Source organism: Nycticebus coucang, chromosome 2 (assembly GCF_027406575.1).
Source record: "Nycticebus coucang isolate mNycCou1 chromosome 2, mNycCou1.pri, whole genome shotgun sequence".
Taxonomy (NCBI): domain Eukaryota; kingdom Metazoa; phylum Chordata; class Mammalia; order Primates; family Lorisidae; genus Nycticebus; species Nycticebus coucang.
In genome coordinates this window covers 51,177,320-51,201,007 of record NC_069781.1, presented here as the reverse complement: position 1 = coordinate 51,201,007, position 23,688 = coordinate 51,177,320, and the positions used below count along the sequence as shown (strand labels likewise).

Below are 23,688 nucleotides of genomic sequence, written 5' to 3'. Positions count from 1 at the left end.
AAAAAGCTTCGGTCCTTCAGTCCTTCTCCTTAAAGCCTTTCATGGTCTATAGCATAAAGCAAACAGAATGATTTGGGTGGCGCCTGTGGCTCAAAGGGGTAGGGCACCGGCCCCATATGCCAGAGGTGGCTGGTTCAAACCCAGCCCTGGCCAAAAACAGCAAAAAAAAACAACAACAAAAAGATGCAAACAGGATGACTTGCATTTCTTGCATTTCAAGTGTCCCTTTGGTTCCAGTAGCTATGCAAAGGTCAGCATTAACAGCACAGCCTGGAATTAATAACCTATGACTAGGAGAGGGAGGAGAATGCCAGAATCTTTTTCCTCCAGAGTCTAAAGCCCCTGTTTGTTTCATCTCAAAACAAATACATAAATTCTTGCTATTGGGATTTCTTTTTTCCTTTTTTTTTTTTTTATTGTTGGGGATTCATTGAGGGTACAAGGTGTGTCACATACTGAGACCCCCCCTCCCTCCTTCCCTCTCTCTCTGCTCTCCCCTTTCCCCACCCCCACCATGTCATTAATTGTCATTAATTGTCCTCATATCAAAATTGAATACATAGGATTCATGCTTCTCCATTCTTGTGATGCTTTACTAAGAATAATGTCTTCCACTTCCATCCAGGTTAATACAGATGCTCATCATACTCAATTACTAGAGAAATGCAAATCAAAACCACCCTGGGATATCATCTAACCCCAGTGAGAATGGCCCACATCACAAAATCTCAAAACTGCACATGCTGGCGTGGATGTGGAGAGAAGGGAACACTTTTACACTGCTGGTGGGACTGCAAACTAATACAACCTTTTTGGGAGGAAGTATGGAGAAACCTCAAAGCACTCAAGCTAGACCTCCTGTTTGATCCTGCAAGCCCATTACTGGGCATCTATCCAGAAGGAAAAAAAACTTTTATCATAAGTACACTTGCACTAGACTGTTAATTGCAGTTTAATTTACATCACCAAAATGTGGAAACAGCCTCAATGCCCTTATTTAACAAGCTGTGGTACATGTATACCATGGAATACTATTCAGCCATTTAAAAAAATGGAGCCTTTACAATACTGGGATTTCTTAATCCTGAGATGAATACAAGTAACTGCATGGGAGTAAATATAACTTAAACTGGTCAATTAGTCAAAAAGAAAAATTTTACCAGGTTACGTTTGGAATCTGGTCCTGAGGAAGCCAACAAGACCAAATCTCACGTTTCCCCAGCTCAGTGTTCCACAGCCTATGCTGTTTACCACTGGATCCACAAAATAAATACAAATGGTCTAGAAGTGATTTTTCTTTTATTTCAATGAGGTTCTTAGCTATGGAGAAGGAAACCGGAGGTGTATGCATGACGAATTTAGGGGAACACTGACATGTATGTTTTCCAGCAGTGGAAGTGGTTGGGAAAAAAAAAACCAAGAACTGGTCACGGACTCACCCACACATGTTGGAAATATGTCCTCATTGTTGATCTGAACCTCGATCCAATCCATAAGAAGGTTCATGTACTGGGGAGCTGGCAATGCTGTCGGCTTCTTATATTTAAGGTCATCCTGCCATCGGTATTCATATTTGGGGCCCCCTGACATCACAGGGCAGGTCCGCTCAGTGCAGAACTCACAGATGGTGCCGTAGATGAGGTTGATCCTGTTGAAGAAGTCCACCACGTGCACCGCCACCCAGTCATTCTGGTCCTCCCCACTGGGCAGCTGCACAGCTGCCTTCAGGTCCACACCGGAATTGAGGGACGCCTGAGCCCGTTTGTGCAGCTCAAACCTCTGTGTACCGGGTTCAAATTTCCTCTTGGGCCGGAAGGTCTTGTCCTTGTTAAATACCTGCTTCAGGGCTATGGACATGGTCTTCTCCTTTGCTTCCTCTCTTCTGCAGGAAGCAAAAAGGCACCTGGAACTTGCCAGTGAGAGATCGCAGCCCAACAGAGTTTTCCACTGCCAGCCCTCAGGCCCCAGTCTTGCACTCTACAGCTTCTAATCTCTTTTAGACAGCCCCTTCCACCTTCCTTTTGAATGATTTCCAAGGGAACTTCATGTTTCTTCCTAAAGGCAGAAGAGAAAGGGGAACTTGTGAGTGCCAGTCTGCATTTAGAAATGACAAAGGCTTGAACTTGCTTTCCTTGCTGTGTCCACTTCCACCCAGGTATACGGACATGAGGTCAAGCCACTGCCCTGTGACTTGGTACTGATGATGCAAATCATGCAAATACCTAAGGAAGAAAAGGCATCACACTCTTTCTTTTGGGCCTTTGTCAAATCTCTGCTGGATCTTCTTTGTGTGATCACAAGCTCAGGGGACCTCTCCAAGGTGTTATGGTATTGGTCAATGACAGGGCCCTATCTCACATGTGCTCATTTTAGAAGCTCCCCCCCACCCCAACTGCCCCTGTTGAGTCAGCATGGAGCCACTATCTCTCTCCTCCTTGATATAACTTATGGGAGGCGGGTGGCTACTATACCGAGCTGGATAGTAAGAATGTCTCTCCTGAGAATTTGCATCAGGATCCACTCTTTCTTGGGCATTACCTGTGAGAGGTGATGAAAGCTAGATCTGGTGGGACCCTGTTTGGACCATGTATAGTGGAGATGGGACAGCCAGTCTGCAGAGCCAATGTGGAAGAGAAAAGAAGGAGGAGGTGGCAGCGGCTGTTGATATTTAGAGAAACAAAGAGTCCAAGTGGCCTCAGGGAGAGAAAGACAAGAAAAAAACACAGAGAGAGTGAGAATGGAAGAGCGGGGTCTGGCTTCTTTAGTTCCTGATAATCTTCTAGAAACTGGTTCCAATTCATCTTGACACACAGCTCCCATCTATTGGGATCCATTCATTTTTCTTGAATTAGCCAAATAAATCCTTTATTTTATGTCAACTAACTCAAGTGCATTCTATTTCTTTCCAAGGATGCTTAACCATGACAGTTTGTCACCCCTAAAATGCACCATCCTTTTTATCCTTAATATCACACCTTATTACCCGCAAATTGAAACAGGGCCATTCAATAGCACTTTCTGTGCTAATACAAATATTCTATATCTGGGCGGCGCCTGTGGCTCAGTCGGTAGGGCGCCGGCCCCATATACCGAGGGTGGTGGGTTCAAACCCGGCCCCGGCCAAACTGCAACAAAAAAATAGCCGGGCGTTGTGGCGGGCACCTGTAGTCCCAGCTACCTGGGAGGCTGAGGCAACAGAATTGCTTAAGCCCAGGATTTGGAGGTTGCTGTGAGCTGTGTGAGGCCACAGCACTCTACCGAGGGCCATAAAGTGAAACTCTGTCTCTACAAAAAAAAAAAAAAAAAAAAACAAATATTCTATATCTATCCTGTCCGGTAGGGTAACCCACTAGCCACATGTGGCTACCGAGCACTTCAAATGTGGCCAGTGTGACTGAGGAACTGAATTTTATATTTTATTTAATTTCAATTAATTTAATTGAATGGCCACATATGGCTAGTGGCTACTATATTGAAGGTGTCCTCACTTTTGAAGACTTGGGTACTCTTCTCTTCACTATCTTATTGACCTTATAGATTCATAGTTGGTATAATAGGTTTACAGTGGGTATTCTTTCCCTTAGATTTCCAAGAGATAAAATTACTTGCATAATAAGGTCCCATAGCAAGGGGCACAGTTGGTATTAAAATTCAGTTTGTTGACTCTCAGCAAATGCTTTTTCCATGTGGCCTTGTATTTCTAAGTGATGGCCTTTTTTGACCTGTCTTTCCTGCTGGTTCATGAAACTCCTCTACTCAGAGCTTCTATCCATATATTCCCCAAGGACTGCTAGTATAGATTGGCTGGAAGTGAAAGCTGTGTCCTGCCACCTTCAAATAGAGAAGAGATAACTGGCTCACCATAGGTCAAGTCCTAACAAAGAGTGCCAACAGCTGTGGCCTGACTCAGACGAGACCATCATGAAATCTGTTAAAATGGACTTGGACTACCATCTCACAGAATTGCTTTACCCCACCTAGAAAGGGTTCTTCCAGTCCACACTTGAACATGGCTTAATGATGCTTTCAATCTTAAGTTATAAAAATAAAAACATGCACCTGAGACATCCCAATTGCCTCTTACAGACTGTGCTCTTTGCTCAGAACTGCTCATCTTGCAGCTGAGTGCCTCTCTCCTCCCACTGCCTGTGGTCTCTGCCAACTCACTTCCTCTCTACTAACCCCACTCTCTTCCTAATAGGCTTTCAGTGAAATGCCATATCTGTGACATGGTTATTTTCCCTACTCACATGACACTGAGCATACACTCTCCCCACAAAGAGACCCATGTGGAAAAGCATCCCATGACACTTTCAGCCTGAGACTGCCTGTGAAATCACACTCCTGGGTACTTTGGAATGTCACCTGCAAGGATCTCAGCACACAAGCTCTACAAACTCTCGGGAAAGAAGAAGGCGATCTCTTTTTCAAAATAATACCTTCCTTACTTAATGGTGAAAGGTGTGGGTCCAATTTCAGTCTTCTGCAGGTTGCCAGCCAGTTCACCCAGCACCATTTGTTAAATAGGGAATCTTTTCCCCACTGAATGTTTTTAATTGGCTTGTCAAAGATCAAATAGCGGTAAGTAGCTGGATTCATCTCTTGGTTCTCTATTCTGTTCCAGATATCTACTTCTCTGTTTTTGTGCCAGTACCATGCTGTTTTGATCACTATAGATTTGGATTAAAGATTTAAATTTAAGACATGAAACTATAAAAATACTAGAGGAGCGTGCAGGGAAAACCCTTGAAGAAATTGGTCTGGGCGAGTATTTTATGAGGAGAACCCCCCGGGCAATTGAAGCAGCTTCAAAAATACACTACTGGGACTTAATCAAACTAAAAAGCTTCTGCACAGCCAAGAACACAGTAAGTAAAGCAAACAAACAGCCCTCAGAATGGGAGAAGATATTTGCAGGGTATATCTCTGACAAAGGTTTAATAACCAGAATCCACAGAGAACTCAAACACATCAGCAAGGAAAAATCAAGGGATCCCATCGCAGGCTGGGCAAGGGATTTGAAGAGAAACTTCTCTGAAGAAGACAGGCACACGGCCTTCAGACATATGAAAAAATGCTCATCATCTTTAATCATCAGAGAAATGCAAATCAAAACTACTTTGAGATATCATCTAAACTCCAGTGAGACTAGCCTATATCACAAAATCTCAAGACCAGAGATGTTGGCACGGATGTGGAGAAAAGGGAACACTTCTGCACTGCTGGTGGGAATGCAAATTAATACATTCCTTTTGGAAAGATATATGGAGAACACTCAGAGATCTAAAAATAGATCTGCCATTCAATCTTGTAATTCCTCTGCTGGGCATATACCCAGAAGACCAAAAATCACAACATAACAAAGATATTTGTACCAGAATGTTTATTGCAGCCCAATTCATAATTGCTAAGTCATGGAAAAAGCCCAAGTGCCCATTGATCCACGAATGGATTAATAAATTGTGGTATGTGTACACCATGGAATATTATGCAGCCTTAAAGAAAGATGGAGACTTTACCTCTTTCATGTTTACATGGATGGAGCTGGAACATATTCTTCTTAGTAAAGTATCTCAAGAATGGAAGAAAAAGTACCCAATGTACTCAGCCCTACTATGAAACTAATTTGGGGCTCTCACATGAAAGCTATAACCCAGTTACAACCTAACAATAGGGGGAAGGGGGAAAGGGAGGGGAGGGAGGGGGGTGGTGGGTAGAGGGAGGGGGATCGGTCGGATCATACCTGTGGTGCATCTTACAGGGGTATTTGCGAAACTTGGTAAATGTAGAATGTAAATGTTTTGGCACAGTAACTGAGATAATGCCAGGAAGGCTATGTTAACCATTGTGATGAAAATGTGTCAAATGGTCTATGAAGCGAGTGTATGATGCCCCATGATCATATCAATGTATACAGCTATGATTTAATAAAAAATAATAATAATAATAATAACAATACCTTCCCAATGTGTTAGCCTGCCTGAAAAGAGGCTTAAGAAAATTGAGGACTTTAAAAGGTCATTTCCAAAATAAAAGTATGAGCTGGAGGCTGGGGAGACAGAGAAAGGATCATAAGGGCTTTTAAAAAAAAAATAGACAATAGTCCCTCTACACTTTAAATGTTAATTGCTCATAGTAAAGCAATGAACACCCAACAGCTGCCCCCTCATGTCTTGAGCAAATAAGACTTGCTGTTCTGTTATTCTGATAATGAGCACACCATCAATTCCCACAGAGCAACCTTCTTTCATCACCTTACACGACCCTTAGTATCACCAGTTCTGTTGTTTCCAGTGGCCCTGAGTGACTGCTTACATGGAAACCAATGCAAACACCTTTAGCAAGTACATCTGGCCTCTGATGGGAGCATGTGAATGAGACAATAATCACAGCAAATTACAGTATGGCGATACCTTAAAGAACTAAAAGTAGGCCTACCTTTTGACCCAGCAATCCTCCTACTAGTATTTACCCAAAGGAAAAAAAGACTTTATAAAACAGACACTTGTACTCAAATTCACAACTGCAAAGCTGTAGAAACAACCCAATACATTAGTGAATTAATAAATTGTGTTAAAGGTATACACATATTCCATGGAATACTATTCAATCATAAAAGGATGGTGGTTTAGTACCTTTCATAACAACCTGGATGGAATTAGAAACAACTCTCTTAAGTGAAGTATTGCAAGAACAGAAAAACAAACACTACAGGTACTCAATACTAAATTGGAACTAGTCAGTCAACTCTCAAGTACATATGTGAAAGCCAAAGGAAATTAAGTAGATGGGAAGGAAGAGAAAAGGTAAGGTAAATTCATAGCTTACTAGTGTGGTGCACATATTCTGGGTGAAGGGCATACTTACGACTTTGATTTAAAATGTATAAGAGCAAATTATGTAACTAAAACATGTATACCCCTGTAATACTCTGAAATAAAATAATAAAAATCACAGCAAATCCTCCCCATCATAAAGTCTGGCAGGGACTGGCACTCCCAAATAGTTAAATAAGTTTTAAAACCTTGTTTGAACTTTGGGGATTTTTCTTCCAGAGATACTTAAATAACAAACTTTAAGATACCAATCTCTTGAACTAGATGGGCATTTTTCCAAAATCTTAAAACCAACCTCTTTTATGCCCCAATGTCACAGGTTTACCTGAGAGAGAAAGCATCTTTGGAGGGTTGTCTCTCAACCAAGTCTCTTCACACTGCTATTACCTACCAATTGTTAAACACGTGCCCCAATCCTTTATATCTAACATTAACATTTCTAATTCTCCCACCACACTTTGTACGATGGAAGTTTTATAACCATTTTATACACAAAAATTTGAGATTGAACTAGATAAAATAATTTTCCAGAAATCACAAAGTTAGTAGCTGGTTAGGCTAAATTTTGAACCCATATCTCTCTGGCACCGAAACATAGAATTTTTTTTTGGTGGGGGGGAGAACTCTGTTGCTCTTGGTAGAGTGCTGTGGCATCACAGCTCACAGCAACCTCCAACTCCTGGGCTTAAGCGATTCTCTTGCCTCAGTCTCCCAAGTAGCTGGGACTACAGGCGCCCGCCACAATGCCGGGCTATTTTTTGTTGCAGCTGTTGTTTAGCTGGCCTGGGCTGGGTTCGAACCCGCTACCTGGGTATATGTGGCCAGTGCCGTAACTGTGCTACCAGTGCTGAGCCATAGAAGATTTTTTCTCACTAAGTCTGTTTTAAAATCTCATGAACCTTTTTATGTTTTCAAAGCTGCTGTACATGTACATTTCAAAGTGCCTCACAAGACTACAAAGGAAGCTAGAACAAGTGGGATCAGTGTCTTCATTTCACAGTCCAGGAAACAGCAACTCTGATCTCCAGGTGTTTGGTCCAAACTTGTTAATCATTCTGACATAGATACGAGGATGTGTCTTTGGGTGAAACTTTTTACCTAACGTGAACTCTCTTTAAGAAGGGATAGATCTGTTACATGTATAAAGACAATGGCAAACCAGGATGGATAACAGATCTGCCATGCCACAAACAAAGAGGCACCCATCTGTCTTTCCCAAGTGCCACATGCCATCTTGACACAGGTACCCAAAAGAATTTTGAAATTAAAAAGGAAAAGTAAATCCACCTGGCCTTACTTTTTCAACCCAGAGCCCCACTGGGACACCTGCCCATAATTTGTACTGTCAGCTAATTAAATGGTCAGAGCAGTGCTTATCCAATGCTAATGCAAGATCTTGTTTGCAGGTTCAACTTCAACTGCTCTAGGGTGACACCTAAGAGTCTGCATTTCTAATAAGCTCCCAGGTGATGCTAAATCTACTGGTCCATGGGTAACACTTTAAGTATCAAGGCCTGATTTAAGTGTCAAGGCCCCTGAGCTTGTTAGGTTGAAATGCTGACGCTCAGGCTTTACCACAGACCTAGTAGAATCTAAATCTGCATTTTAACAAAATCTCATGAGAAGTATGTGCTTTGAGAAGCACTGGGTTGGAGCACTACCTATCTGGCCAAGTGAAGGAATGAATAAATAAACTCCCATTTGTTGTTTTGTTGACAGTTTGCTTCATAAACAGTGTCTTCAACTGAATGGGTTTGGGAAAGAGAATAAGAACAGATTCAGTGTTTTGATTACAATTGCTTTGACAAAGGGACAATGACCAGATCTTTTGATCTGGATTGACTTGGATGGCCCAGCACCCAGCACCTAGGAAGTCCCCAGTGAATACTTCTTTATAAATGCCAGCTGGCGCACAATGGCTACTACTACAGCCTCATGCAGAACGCTTATTTGGCTGAACAAAAATGTAGAACTAGCAACAACCCAGTAGTCATTCCCTGTCCTTGTCCAGTCTCCAGAAAAACAAAAAACAATTTATAAGTTTTGTCCCCTGGGCAGAAACTAAAAGCAAATTCTGTGTTATGAATAGCACCCATGACAATGCTGGTTCTTGGTAAATATTTGAAGACAATTGCTCATTCAATTAGTAAACATTTATTAAAGGCCTTACATGTGCCAGACACAGAGCAAGGCACGAATGACACAAAGTTAATTAAAATTTAGTCCTTGCCTATTCAGAGTTTAAAATTTGGAGTCTAGTTCTGAAGTTAGTTATTGACTTTTAATTCTACAAAGTTTGATGCACCAATACGGATACTGATGTGATTCCTTCAGAGTATTAACCAGGTTAGGAATGAAAAGGACAATAATGAATGAGGCCCTTGGAAAGAGGAAAATGGAAATCCAAATAAATAGCATAAAACTGACAGGAGCTCCATGTGTTCTCCATAGTTTCTGCCTAATAGATCAATTATAGCAATAAAACATGTGCACTATAAAAATATGCAGAGAATTCGGCTGGGCTGCAAGGGAATGTTGTGGAGGTAGCTAAGCAACGCTGGCAAGGAAAGTTCTTATTTTTTTTTTCCTATTGATGCTTTTTGCCTCATAAATTGAAAAAAATCAGAGTCCTTGCTAGAGATAAGGAAGACATTGAAACAACTCTCCCACTCACACCTGAGAGATCCATCTCTGCAGCCACGACCACCTTAAGAGACATCAGTGGTACCTCAGGGTGAGAAGGAAAGAAAGGAGATAGACAAAACTTCATAACTGGCAGAAAGGCAGTTCAGTATCATCTGAGGGACAGAGCACTCCTTCCAGCAGGCTGAGCTCAGCAGGATGTGATTCCCTGTAGGAAGGCCACAAGAGAAATGCCCCAGAGACACTCCACACAAAGGAGGTCTAGTGTCATCTTCACTGCTGGGGTCCCAGCAGTGATCATGCTGTTTGCTGGGTACGTAGTTGACATCACTGAATGTTTGCTAAATGAATAAATGACAGTGAACAATGAATGCTTTGCATCCAAGTGAAACCACAAAAGAGCAACCAAATTGGACCTCCCGTTTTAGTTATTTGGGTATTCTACCTCATCCTGTAAGCTCACTGCCAACTCACTGAGGCTAGATATTTCCAGTGGCTGGGATGCTCTAAAGTTACATGCCCACCTCCTGAAAGGACAAAACATCTTTCTAACCTCTCTCTTTCTTTTTTTTTTTTTTTTTTATTGTTGGGGATTTATTGAGGGTACAATAAGCCAGGTTATACTGATTGCAATTGTTAGGTAAAGTCCCTCTTGCAATCATGTCTTGCCCCCATAAAGTGTGACACACACCAAGGCCCCACCCACCTCCCTCCTTCCCTCTTTCTGTTTCCCCCCCATAACCATAATTGTCATTAATTGTCCTCATATCAAAATTGAATACATAGGATTCATGCTTCTCCATTCTTGTGATGCTTTACTAAGAATAATGTCTTCCACGTCCATCCAGGTTAATACGAAGGATGTAAAGTCTCCAACCCAGGAATGGATTAACAAGCTGTGGTATATGTATACCATGGAATACTATTCGGCCATTAACCTCTCTCTTTCAAACAGGCTGCTCCTTTTCTCTGTTACCTAAAATTCCAACTCTTCAAAATTGAAGAATGATTCATTTAATTTCTCATCTTCCCATCACATCTTTATCTTTATGGCTGGAACAGTTCATAGAATCCTCCTCCCTCACTTCAAATATTGAATAAATGTAGATTAAGTTTATATTTCAGAGGTGTGTGTGTATAAATAAAATAAATATCATCTGACCTTCCCAAGCTCCAATAACAGATGTGCCTAAAGATGCAATTCCATCAACCCTTATGTACTGTTTTACTCCTGACTACATATCGGGTGCTATCTTGGTTCACATGATAACCCCATAATTGGAGCGATTCCTGCCTGAGAAGTAGCTTTGCCATTTTTCTGCCCAAATATTCTACCTCCTCAACTTTGAGCTGCCATATCACTGCATTTTGTTAGATTAGTTGGGAGAAATATTGCCGCCTCATTTTCATCCTCAATGACATGCATGATTTCAGAGATTTTAAAATGTTCATGTTACTTCTGATCACAGATGAAGTCAATACGAGTAGGTGTAACCCTACAGAAGTCTGTCACATGACCCTTACTCCTCATCAATTTCTAGCTCTTCAATGGCCATTCAAATTGCATTCCCACTGTTTCATGGGCTTAGTCATCAGTGCGGCCATTCTAGCATTAAAAATATGAGTAAATATTCTAAAAATGAAAGCATTGCATGCAAGCTTATAGACTGCAGTAGCAGCAACAGCTGCAATAGACTGATGCACAGAGTTTTCAGCAAACACCTGTAATGATTCACCATTTCACAGACTCTGATACATCATCAGCTAGATGTGGACAATTAACAGTGAGAAAGAATGGAAAAGGTAAAAGGAAGGGAAAGAGCAGGACTTATTTGGTGTGGTCTAATATAACATATGTTAACAGTCCACAGAAGAAAAGATAGACATTAAAATTTTTTTAAAAATAAAGAATGATGTTCCTTCTGAGTGACAATGCAGTCTAGGTCAGATTCCCAGCGAGAGGAAGATGGAGAATCCTTGGTCTAACCATGGATAAGGTTAACCCACTCTTGTAGTTTTAAACATAAATAAAATTCTTACAAGATAAAAGCTCCTTTGACTCATTTATCTTTATGAGAGACATCTTAATGATTTTATTGATTTTTTAAAAAAGGAAAAGAAGACCTTTAGGTCAGTAAGCTCCTGCTATATTATTTCCAGATCTTTGACTAGCTAGAAAAATATCCACTTTTGTGGTTTAAAAAAAAAAAAAGGATATGGTTTGATAAACATAATTCCTAAATCAAGCAAGGGTAGTAGAAGAATGGAGAATGTGGCGGGAACCACAGATAAAGGTAAAATAATAACTAAAATAGAAAATTACAGCAAGTCAAAAATTTAAATGTTTTTACTTTTTAAAGTATAGGGGTATGCCAGATGGTATGATGTCACTCTGAGCCCCCAGTGAAACTGGAATAAGGGTCATTTGTCGATTACTATTTCTTTCTTTTTCCTTGAGACAGAGTATGCCATTCTTTTATTGGAAAAGTCTTACTTTAAAGGAAAAATGTTCAAATTCAAGGAAGATGGCTCCTGTAACTGTCAAAAGACTTATTTACTCTTAGCCAATCTAAATGAATTTGAGTCTCAAAGTCCAGAAAATTTTTATTCTCAGCACTTTGAGAACTTATACATGACATCAGAAACTACTGTAAAAGAACTTTGAAGGGGGCCAGGTGTGGTGGCTCAGGTCTATAATCTCAGCACTCTGGGAGGCCAAAGCAGATGGATTGCTTGAGCTCAGGAGTTTGAGACCAGTCTGAACAAGAGTGAGATGCTGTCTCTACTGAAAACAGAAAAACTACCTGGACATTGTGGTGGGCTTCTATAGTCTCAGCTACTTGGGAGGCTGAGATGAGAGGGTTGCTCTCATACCCATTTTGAAATGTTCTACATTTAACACATTAGGTTATAACTCTACTATAATCCCTGTATTCTGATAATAGGAAGACTTTCTAAACTATTTAAGAAGTTGATCTTGTTATCAGAATACAGAGAGCCTTCATACTGTAGGATTAAGGCTGGATCCCTAGAAAGACTAGACAACCATCTAGTTGGGAGCGTGTCAATTTGTCTAGATGAAAACAATTAGACAAAGCAGATAACTCTGAGATAAGACTGAGACAAATAATTAATGATGCCATCTACCCTATCCTAAACATGTCTATAACAAGTTTTAAAAAAAAGATTTTGAAATAAAATTGAGTCAAACATGTCATTGCGAACCATGTGCCCATCTCAAAACTGCAAAGAGTGGGAAAGATGTGGGCTTGAGTCCAGGCTCTAACCCTTGAAGAGTTAACCTTCTGAGATAAGTACTTCTTTGAGCTTCAATTTCTTCATTGGTGTTAGGGTACAAATACCAATATCAAAGTGTGTTTTGTGGATAAGCAAGATTATCCCCAAAGGATAGGCAAATGTCAAGTATTAAGTTTATTAATCCAGATTTCTCATATGCTAGGTTTCAGTTGGCATCATGATTAACAGGGATCCCAACCATAATTGGGTCTGTTCTTTAATTTCTTCCTCACACCTAAGCACCCGATCCTCAAAATGTCTAAAATCTTGGAACACATTGGAGAGAAGCACCATTTCCTCACTCTTGGGGGTTTTTTTTTTTTACATTAAGTTTTGACATATTTATGTTTCTGTGACTTTACTTTTACTTACTAGGTTGGGTCTAAGCAGCTACTGGCCTTTCTCTGTCCTTTTACTAATCAATATAGCTGCAAGGGAAGTGGAGGGAATGAATAATTTAACTGGTGAATTTGAGAGAAATTCTTTTCTTTGGGACGTGTCTATCCTCAAGGAGTATGCCATCTGCTGCTTGGTGAATTGAGGAGGCCAGCTTCCTCAGCACCGCATGAGAAAGGGTGATTACATCTGGGATTTAAGAGTTAACAGGTCCATGGGCTATCAGTCTGGTTTCTACACTCAGTACAGCTGATAACTGTTTTTGTGTTTCAATCAACTTCTTTGAAGCCATGTAGAGAAGAGTGGTATATTTGTTTATTGGGTTTCTCCTTGGAGACTCAATATTCAGTTGTACAGAACAGCTTGTCTACGCAAAGTTAGCTATTTATCTTCCTTCCTTCCTCACTTCCTTCCTTCCTCCCTCTCTCTTTTCTTTTTTCCTTCCTCCCTCCCTTCCTTCCTTCTTTCCTTTCTTTCTTTCTCTCTCTTTCCCTCCCTCCTTACCTTCCCTCCCTTCCTTCCTTTTCTTCTTTCTTTCTTTCTTTCTTTCTTTCTTTCTTTCTTTCTTTCTTTCTTTCTTTCTTTCTTTCTTTCTTTCTTTCTTTCTTTCTTTCTTTTTCTTTTCTTTTCCTCTCTCTCTTTCTTCCCTTCCTTCCTTTTCTTCTTTCTTTCTTTCTTTTTCTTTTCTTTTCCTCTCTCTCTTTCTTCCCTTCCTTCCTTTCCTCCCTTCCTTCCCTTTCTTCTTTCTTTCCTTTCGCTCGCTCTCTTTCTTTCTTCCTTCCTTTTTTTTAGTAAAGATGCATAGAAAAACCCTATTCAAAACATAACTTATTCATCTGCAGAAGGTCTAAGTCTACACACAAGGAACACACAATCTTCTCAGAAGTGTTCTCAAACAAGAAAGACAACCCTGTCACAGGGTGCATTTGTAACCATTACTGCCCAGCAACAGGCACAAAGAGGGTGCTCATCAGAAGGCTGAGGCAAAAGGATCACCTGAGCCCAGGAGTTTGAGGTTGTTGTGAGCTAGGACATCATGGCACTCCAGCTGGGCAACAGGGTGAGACTCTGTCTCAAAAGAAAAAAAGAGAGAGAGAGAATGCTCATAACAGAGTCCCCCATCACCAGTGTGGCATTTCTCAATATCCCACACTGGCCAGGAAGCTCTAGACCTGACAGTCCCATGTGGCTGCCATCCAGGAGCAGAAGGTTGGAAGCTCTCTCCACAGATAATCTAAAAACCTTCCATCCACCTAAGTAAGGTCTCGCCCTTGTCCAGCCTCAATTTTTTCAAACTTCTCTTTGGTTTAACTTCAATCTCTGGTAAAGTAGTGGGGTAGAGTAGCCAAAGAAGGAACCCAAAGGAAGTGATGTTGATCATCCCAGTCCTGCGACAACAGGCTGCTTATGCAGCGCTCTGATGCAGACGCCGGTGACCTCAGCCTGTGCGGTATTTCTGTGCTCACCGGTCTGGCCCCTCCATCTGTCAGTAAGCTCTGGGCTAGAACCCTAGACTTCACTGCATTACTAGTACCCAACACAGGATCCAGTACCAACTGGAACTCAGTAACCTTTTGGGCTTAAACTATATATCTAAACCCTTGCTAACCAACTACTACACAAACAGTTCTTTCCCCAGTGCAGAGGGCCATGCTCCCATAATCACCATAAGACATAATCAACAAACCTTCCAGAAGACAGAGCTACTTCACACAAAGATCAACAGTGGCTACTGGACATGCTTTTCCCAGGCCAATCTAAACAGCTCACATATTTTCTTTTTTCCAGTATTCAGTGAAAAGTCAGCTCCCTTGGAAGCATGCCCATTCTTTTAAAAGAATGTTTTAAAACTCATGGTAGACCTTTGTAAAGATCTTTGCATGGTACTGCAAAGATTTTTACCTGTGTGCTTTGTTTTGAAAACATACATCAAAGGAAAAATAATGGGGAAGAGAGAAAGTTAATTAGCTAGGGGAATGTCTTTTCCTAATATATAAAGAAAATGTATGGCCTCCCCCTCCTTAAGTGCTAACTCCTCTCCTGTGACTTTGTTGCCCAGCCCTGGCTTCCGTCGCTGCTGTGCCCACTCCCACGCCCTCCGTACTGTTTCAGCAGCAGCCACCAGGCCCCTAACCTTTCTCCCTCAGTCATCTCACCCAATACTATGAAATTCATTTTCCTCAAGCCATGATCCTGCCACTCCTCTGCAACAAGGCCATGGTGGATAGAATCTATGGCAGGATGAACTTCTGAAAAATCACTTAATTGATTTCAACCTCTTAATTTATTAAAAACAAAGAAAAACACACCTAATGCCCAGAAAAGTGAAGTGAATACATAAATTCCCCAGTTAGGACAGACCTGCGGCTGAAAAAAGCCTAAAGCCTAAACGTTGGTGCCAGTAGTGTTCTTTCCAAAGTGACAGATTTCTTAAATGCTTCACACTTAACTGTCCTACAAAACATGCCCCCAACCTATCCATCTCTTAAGACAGAGAGAGAGAAAGAGCAAGACGGATTGATTTAAAAACTCCTGGTGGTTTTTAAGCCTTTATTTTAAGCAATATGTTCCTTCACCCCACCCCCAAATAAGGTCTTATGCAGGACCCAAATTATATAAAAATAAATAAAAGGGAGAGCCACTGGAACGCCTCTGAGGACCTTCAGCTTTGGCTTTATCAATCGGCAGCGCTCCTGGCGGTAATGCCGAGTGCACTTGTCAGCCCTTTCCCCAACTGCCACCAGTGACCGCCCTCCAGTGATGCTGCCCCTAGGTGACCATTCTGCAAGGAAAGACTTGTCCCTCTTTTGCTCCAAAGCTCTGAATCTGTGGCCCTCCGTTTGTACCTAAAATAGACTCATTTGCTGTTCTTGATGCCTCCTCCCAACTTCTGGCCCATCTCTAATCAGAGCCCACTCGCCTATCTGTCAGCCCCTGCCAGCCCATTGGTGCAGGCTTCAAACCCAAGCTGCCCCTGGGTGGAGGTTCAGCCCACCCCAGCCCCTTCTCTCTGACCCTTTGTTAATCTGGCTTTGTTTCTGCTCATTGTGATTGTGCTCATTTGGAACGCTTGCTTTCAAGCAAATACTTACGGGTCTGACTTGCTAGTCTTGAGTTCTATATTCTTCCTCCAGCATCACCACCCCTTTTGTTTTTTTCTTTTTTTTCACTTTTCACAATAAGACATAATCAGCAAACCTTCCAGAAGACAGAGCTACTTCATGCAAAGATCAACTGGGGCTTCTGGTAGAAAGAAGGTGGTGACTGTTGAAGAAAAAACACCATTCCTGACCACCCTGAACCCTCTGTCCACTGACTTAGTTCCTCTGGGTCCCCCAAGATCACCTGAGTATAGGTTAAAATGCAGACTCTAGGGCTGCACTTTTATCCTATATATACATTGACTCTGATGGACTCCAGTGTTTAAGAACTCCCTGAGTCTGGATGTCTCCATGCCTAGACTAGCATGTCCAGGGATCCATGGGCCAAAAACATTTACTTATGAGAATAGGCAAGATGGAAAGCCGTCTGAAGAGCTTCATTTCTGGCAGTAAGGGTGACAGAAAACTCCTTGTGGAGAAAGAAGACTAATCTGCATCATACCGAGAACAGAGAATGAGGCTCTCCCCTGACTGCTCTACCAGCTACACCACCTACGGAGAGGCCGGTCAATGAACCACCCTGGGTTTTGTGTCCTTTGGTCCCTGCACTGTATGGACTGGTGGTTAAGTAAACGAGTCTGAGCTTGGACTGCTTGGGTTTGACTCCCACGTCTCCCATTTTCAGAGCTGTGGGCTCTTGAACTTATTATATAACATCATTTAACTTTAGCTTCCTCTTCCTCCACTTCTGTAAAATGGAGATAAGAAAATGATGTACTCTTATCATGCTATTATGAGAGTTAACTGGCATTATCCAAATAAAGCATTTGATGTAGCAGCGGAAGACAAAGTAAGTCTATAATAAGCATTAGCTATAATTTTTATCCCTAATCTGTTTCCTTGAATTTACTAATATGTCTGTGTATATACGTGTCTCCTTCCTTCTGGACAGGGAATTCCTGAAAAGGATATGCCACTGGTTTCTACTTTCCACTTTTCACTCATAAAACACTCTAGTGGATGGTACCCCACAGGATTGTGGTGGCGATCAAAGGAGATAGTAGGTGCAAAGAGCTCCGCAGCAAGTGTGGGACACCATTGGAACTCAAACACGCCAGTGATGACTGAAAAGGGTGACCAATCTTGATCACCTCCTGGGAGCGAGCAAGTGGGGGCTGTCCCTTGTCAGGCCTAAAATGATGGCATCTCCTCCAGCCACCAAGCAGACATCTTCACAAGGGCAGGACCATGGTTTGGAAGGTTTCTTCAGGGACCACGTGGAGAAGCTGACCAAAAAGCTTGTGGAGGTTGGACATTTGTGACTATTACTTTATGACAGTAATTTGACTTATCTCACAGTGGTGCCAGAAGAACTCATCTCGAGCCAAGGAGTACATTTTTTAATACCAAATATCTTCTTTTTAAAATTTCAGATTAATATGACGTTACGAAGGATTAAGTTACATAGTTTGCATTTGTAGGGTTAAAGTCTGAGTGGTAGCTGTGACCTTCACCCAGGAAATGTGCTATATACCTGTGTGTTAAACCCACTGGGTGTGAGCCCACCAAATCCTGGCCTGTCTCCCCCCAATGTGGATCAAACTGAATTTTTTTCTCCTGTGAGCCTGTAGTTGTTTTTAATCTACTAGTTTCAAATTAGTCCTGAGTACTTGTGATAGTTGTCTTTCCATTCCTGGGATACTTTGCTATGGAGGATGTGCTCCAAGTTCATTCAGGTCATTAAAAAAGATGCAAAATTTCCATCTTTTTTTATGGGAATATCTTACTTTTGATTCTCTTATGTAACTACAATGCGTAGATTTGCCAAAAGTGTTAAAAAATAGAAGAAACCAAAAATCAAAGAGAAAAATCTTCCCATAGTTTGTAAATCAACTTGCCTGGGAACAAAAGAGTGAAGGGTGTTAATTTTTGCATTCATTTAGGGAGTTGTTTTTGCTTTTCCTATTTTATTCTTTGAGTCATTTTGTTTTTTTCCCACACTAGTTTTTAATGACAAGTAAGGGCGACACCACTCTTCTTAAAAACAATAAAAGCTACAGAGGGGGGGAAAGAAAAGCTCTAAAAGTCTCCAAAGGCTTCGGAACTTTTGCCCAGAGAGGCGTACTTGCTCCAGCTAAGCCATGGAAAACAACTGCTGCTGCCGGCATTGGGCTGAGCCAAACCCCTGTGGTGAGGACTCGCTTTATTTTTGGTTCAAGCGCAGAGTCCAGGAAGCCACATCCACTGATTTCTTTTTCATTTAAGATCCTACATTCATCAATATGTCTTGTTGAGTAAGTAAGCCTCCATTAGAGATTTCCTCTATGTGTTCTAAGAAAGAAGAGGAAAAATAGGAACTCACAGTCACTTTTCCTAAGAAAAAAGCATCTGCCCAGCAAGAGGCCCAAACAGGTGTTTGTTAATAGCTCCTACTGTATTTTCTTTAAACTGTGATTTATTCTTTAAAAAAAAAGAAGAAGAAGAAAAAGAAAAGAAAAACAACCTGAGTTCTAACAGTGTTTGATTTTATATAAGCACCAGATGACTCATATTCTTTTTGGGAAAAGGTGGAGGATCACCATAAACATTTCTTCCACCAACTTCAGTCAATTAAAAAAATTCAAAAGCTTAATATAGGTGTAACTGAAAAACACAGAGTTCTACAAAGACGAGCAAGGCTGTCATTTAAAAAAAGAATCATCTAAAAGCTGCCTTGGCACATCTCAAATGCAGATCTTTACATAACTGATCAAGATACAAACCATTTGCAAACATTTTATTTTAAATGACAGATGGCTATTCTGACTTGGAAATTCTAAGTGATTACACAGTGAGTTGCTTCTCATTGGGTCTCCTTTAATTTTCCCTAACCCTACATGGCTTCTAGAAAAAGACAAAAACTGACAAACCAGGCTAGCATGGCCAAGGAGCCATAATTTATTTCATCTTTTAAAGGCCACTCCACTTGGATTCTCACTTCTGCAGGGAATGCAATCTACTCCTTGGAGCTCGCTGTCCTGAATCAAGGACACGTTTTTCTCATCTGGCAGAGTAATCTTGTGAAATGTGAGCACAACCTGCCCAGCATTTGAGGGAGGCAAAAGGGAAGGGTGGGGTCGTGCTGGGACATGGAGGAGCCACTCCATGGTTGGAGAGTCTTGCTCCTGGGCACCAGGCTCACGGGAGGGAACAGGCATGAAGGAAGTAGAGCCTTGGCCATTAAGGAGTTTGGTAAAGAGAAGCCGTCCAAATTGGCATGAGAGATGGAGTTGCTGCCCTGAGACCTAGGGGCCTAGACTCATCCACATTAAAGATGGCCATGTGGCTTCTGGGGGTAACACAGGAACCTGAAAGTGAAAAGCACGGGGAATGTGGGGCCGGGGGTTGGGGGGAATCCCAGATCCCTTTCCAAGCAAAATGCTAGTCACAAACAGAGAACATTGACATTAAGATTTCAAGATTTTCCCTCAACCTCAGAGGTCATGCACTCTCCTCCAGTCTACAACCCACCCCACCTAAGATTTTCCCTCAATCTCAGAAGTCATGCACTCTCCTCCAGTCCACAACCCACCCCACCTTGGTTACAAGAGCAAGGGGAAAGGCCAGGAGTGGTAGCTCACACTTGTAATCCTAGTACTCTGGGACACCAAAGTGGGAGGATTGCTTGAGGTCAAGAGTTTGAGACTAGTCTGAGTAAGAGTGAGACCGCTATCTCTACAAAATAGAAAAATTAGGTGTAGTGGTGCACACCAGTAGTCCCAGCTACTTGGGAAACTGAGGCAAGAAGACTGCTTAAGCCCAGGACTTTGAGGTTGCTGTGAGCTGTGATGACACCACTGTACTACTAGCCTAGGCCAAAGAGTGAGACCCTGTCTCACAAAAAGAAGAAGGAAGAGAAGGAGGTGCAGGAGGAAGGAGAAGACGATGAGGAAGGGGATGAGGAGGGGAGGAGATGAAGGGGAGGATAGAGAGGAAGGGGAGGAGGAGGAGAAGGAGAAGAAAGACGTCACCTTGGCAGACATTTGGAAAGCTGCCAAGGTAGTCTGATCTTTCAAGTGGGGCACCTAACCTGACAGCAGTAACCTGTATCAGGTTGACTGAATGCTTCTATCGCCTCCAATGCCTGTGCTGAAATCCGAACCACCAACGTGATAGTGTTAAAAGATGGGGTAATTAGGTCACAAGGGCTCCTCTCTCATGAATGGGATTAGTGCCCTTATAAAAGGCACCCCAAAGAGCTCTCCTGCCCTCCAAGAGGGACTAGATCAGAACCTGCCACACTGATAGCCTACTCTGACTTGCAGTCTTCAACCGTGAGCAATACATTTCTGTTGTTTATAAGCCATCCAGACTATTTTGTTACAGCAGCCTGAACTAAGACATGCAGACACTCATACTGATTATTTCATTATTTTATGATAGTCTAGATTTAGGACGTGTTTAATTTTATAAAGCCTTGTGTGGGAAGGAGATAAAGTAATTCTGATAATAATTTACATTTTCTCCACTATATCCCAGTAAATGTAAAAAGGTTTTTTTATGTCAAGGTGCTTCCTAACTAATGAGGAAATAAATGTACACCTCATTATTCCATGGTCTACCAGAAGCTCTTCAGTTCTGAGGGTTTAGAAGAAATGATTCAAGTGCAGTTTCTCAGAATGTCATGGGACCAACCTGACTGCCTGTGCTGGCTATTCTTTTTCAGACCTCTTCTCAAGGCTGGCTGAATAAACTTTACCCAAGCCAGCAGACAAGTGAAGGCAATTACATTTTTTTTTTTTTTTTACTGACTCCTGACAATGACATTTTTTCTTTCTTTCTTTTTTTTTTTTTTTTTTTTGCAGTTTTTGGCCGGGGCCGGGTTAACCCGCCTCCTCTGGGATATGGGGCTGGTGCCCTACTCCTTTGAGCCACAGGTGCCATCCTGACAATGACATTTTTAAAAAGACAACCCATCAAAATATTCATGAAGTTCCCTGCTTTTGCAACCTCTCATGGTTTATTTTCATTTCTAAGGTAGCAATAAAATTTAAAAAATATAAAACAAACAAAAAAAAAGACACAACCCAGGTCATCATACCCTAGATTATACGTCATGATGCACGTGCCTGCTGGTTACAACCTTTGTATCATTTCTATTACAAGACCCATAGCTATTTTCAGTTCAGGGAAATTTTGGAGGAGTGAGAAAAAGGAAGACAGGGAAGAGATGTTCATGACAAAATGTGGTAAAGTCTCTTCAAGGTTCTACAACCTCTCCTTCTCAGCCAATGGCAAACAGTTCCAGCAAAATTAACTTTGAAATCAGGAGTAAAGCTTTTGAAAAGAAATCTGGTGTTGTCTGTGAAGTTTTGAGACATGCACACCTTTTCCCTCAGCAAACAATCCATCAAAAGACAAGCGCACTGAGCTCCTGTGGCAGGCAGGTTTCTATGACAGCTCTAATGATCTCTGCCTCCTGCTATCCATACACTTGAAGGGCTTGTAGGGTCCTTCTCTAGTGAGTGAGGGCTGGACCTAGTAACTTACTTCTATTGAACAGAACACAGAAAGACCTCTGAGATTAGGTTATAAAGGACCATGACACTTCTGTCTTGCTCGCATACTCTTTCACTTAGTTATGCCATGCTCTAACTCCTGACCCACAGTAACTGCAAGATAATAAATATTTTTTAAGCCACTATGTTAGGGGATATTTTGTTATGCAGCAATAGACAAATAATACATATATAGCTATTTAGGCATCATTGTTTATAATCACACACACAAAAAAGTAACAATCCAAAAGTCCATTTAGAGGCAATGAATTCAACCAAGAATAGCACATTCATACAAGAAATATTGGGCAACCCTCCAAGTACTACCAGGTCAATATTATCTATGTTAACATGGAAAGAAGTCAATGAAAATGAAAAAGCCAATCACAAAAGCAACATGAAACTTCTACAACATGGCAGATATCCATGTCTATTCCTGTAAACTCCAGTCAAGATCCTTACCCAATGTTCTCATCTCAGAAAACAGAAATTCTAGTTGTCTACCCGATCCATCTGAAAATTACATAGTTTACCTTCAAATTAACATCACATCCCATTCTTCTCACCCCCTCCCCAGCAATCACTCTCATCTATGCCACCATCCTCTCTTTACAGCTGCCATTGACCAGGCTGGTCATGTTGCATCCCCTTCTGCTCCTCTACAATCTATTTCCAATAGTAGCCAGTGTAGTACTTTAAAAATATAAGTGAAATCAGGCCACTGCCTTCTTCAAGCCCTGTAAAGGCTTCCCATCACATTCAGAATAAAAATCAATGATGCTATGATAGTTCACAAACCCAAGATCTACAGATCAGGACCTTGGAAACTGTACACTTCCTATACACTTCTTTCCTTACTTACCCACTCCATCCATAGTAGCTTTCTTGATGTTTCTACAGCACACAAATCTGCTATCACTTCAGCTGTATTAGTTTTCCAGGGCTGCCATAACAAAGTACCTGAAACTGGGTGGCTTCATTACAAAAGAAATGTATTGTCTCAGTTCTGGACACAACAAATCTGAACTCAAGGTGTTGGCAGGCTCTGAGAAGGACCTTCTGTTCCTGGTCTCTTTGTTTCTGGTGGTTTTCTGGCAATCATTTTTTTTTTAATTTTATTTTTATTATTATTTTTTTAATTAAATCATACCTGTGTACATTAATGCACCATACACTGGTTTTATAGACCATTTGACACATTTTAATCACACTGGTTAGCATAGCCTTCCTGGCATTTTCTTAGTTATTGTGTTAAGACATTTATATTCTACATTTACTAAGTTTCACATGTACCCTTGTTAGATGCACCACAGGTGTAATCCCACCAATCACCCTCCCTCCTCCCATCCTCCTATCTCCCTTCTCTCCCTCTCCCCCTTCCCCATATTCTTAGGTTATAACTGGGTTATAGTTTTTATAGCAAAGCCATAAATTAGTTCCATACTAGGGCTGAGTACATTGGATACTTTTTCTTCCATTCTTAAGATACTTTACAAGAAGAATATGTTCCAGCTCCATCCAGGTAAACATGAAAGAGGTAAAGTCTAAATATTCTTTAAGGCTGCAGAATATTCCATGGTGTACATATACCACAATTTATTAATCCATTCATGGATCAGTGGGCACTTGGGCTTTTTCCATGTCTTAGAAATTATTAATTGGGCTGCAATAAACATTCTGGTACAAATATCTTTGTTATAATGTGATTTTTGGTCTTCTGGGTATATACATAGTAGAGGAATTATAGGATTATATGGCAGATCTATTTTTAGATCGCTAAGTGTTCTCCAAACATCTTTCCAAAAGGAATGTATTAATTTGAATTCCTACCAGCAGTGTAGAAGTGTTCCCTTTTCTCCACATCCACACCGACATCTC

The 23,688-nt window shown here is 41.3% G+C and overlaps 1 protein-coding gene across 1 annotated transcript in view; it reads right to left on the bottom strand.

Annotated features, from left to right (window-relative positions):
* Positions 1 to 23,688, bottom strand: part of MOB3B (MOB kinase activator 3B) — a 216,493-nt gene that overhangs the window by 131,932 nt on the left and 60,873 nt on the right. Inside the window, exon 2 of the mRNA XM_053571711.1 lies at positions 1,440 to 2,055. Coding sequence (XP_053427686.1) covers positions 1,440 to 1,857 — 418 coding nt within the window. The 5' untranslated portion in view covers positions 1,858 to 2,055. The remainder of the gene's footprint in view (positions 1 to 1,439; positions 2,056 to 23,688) is intronic.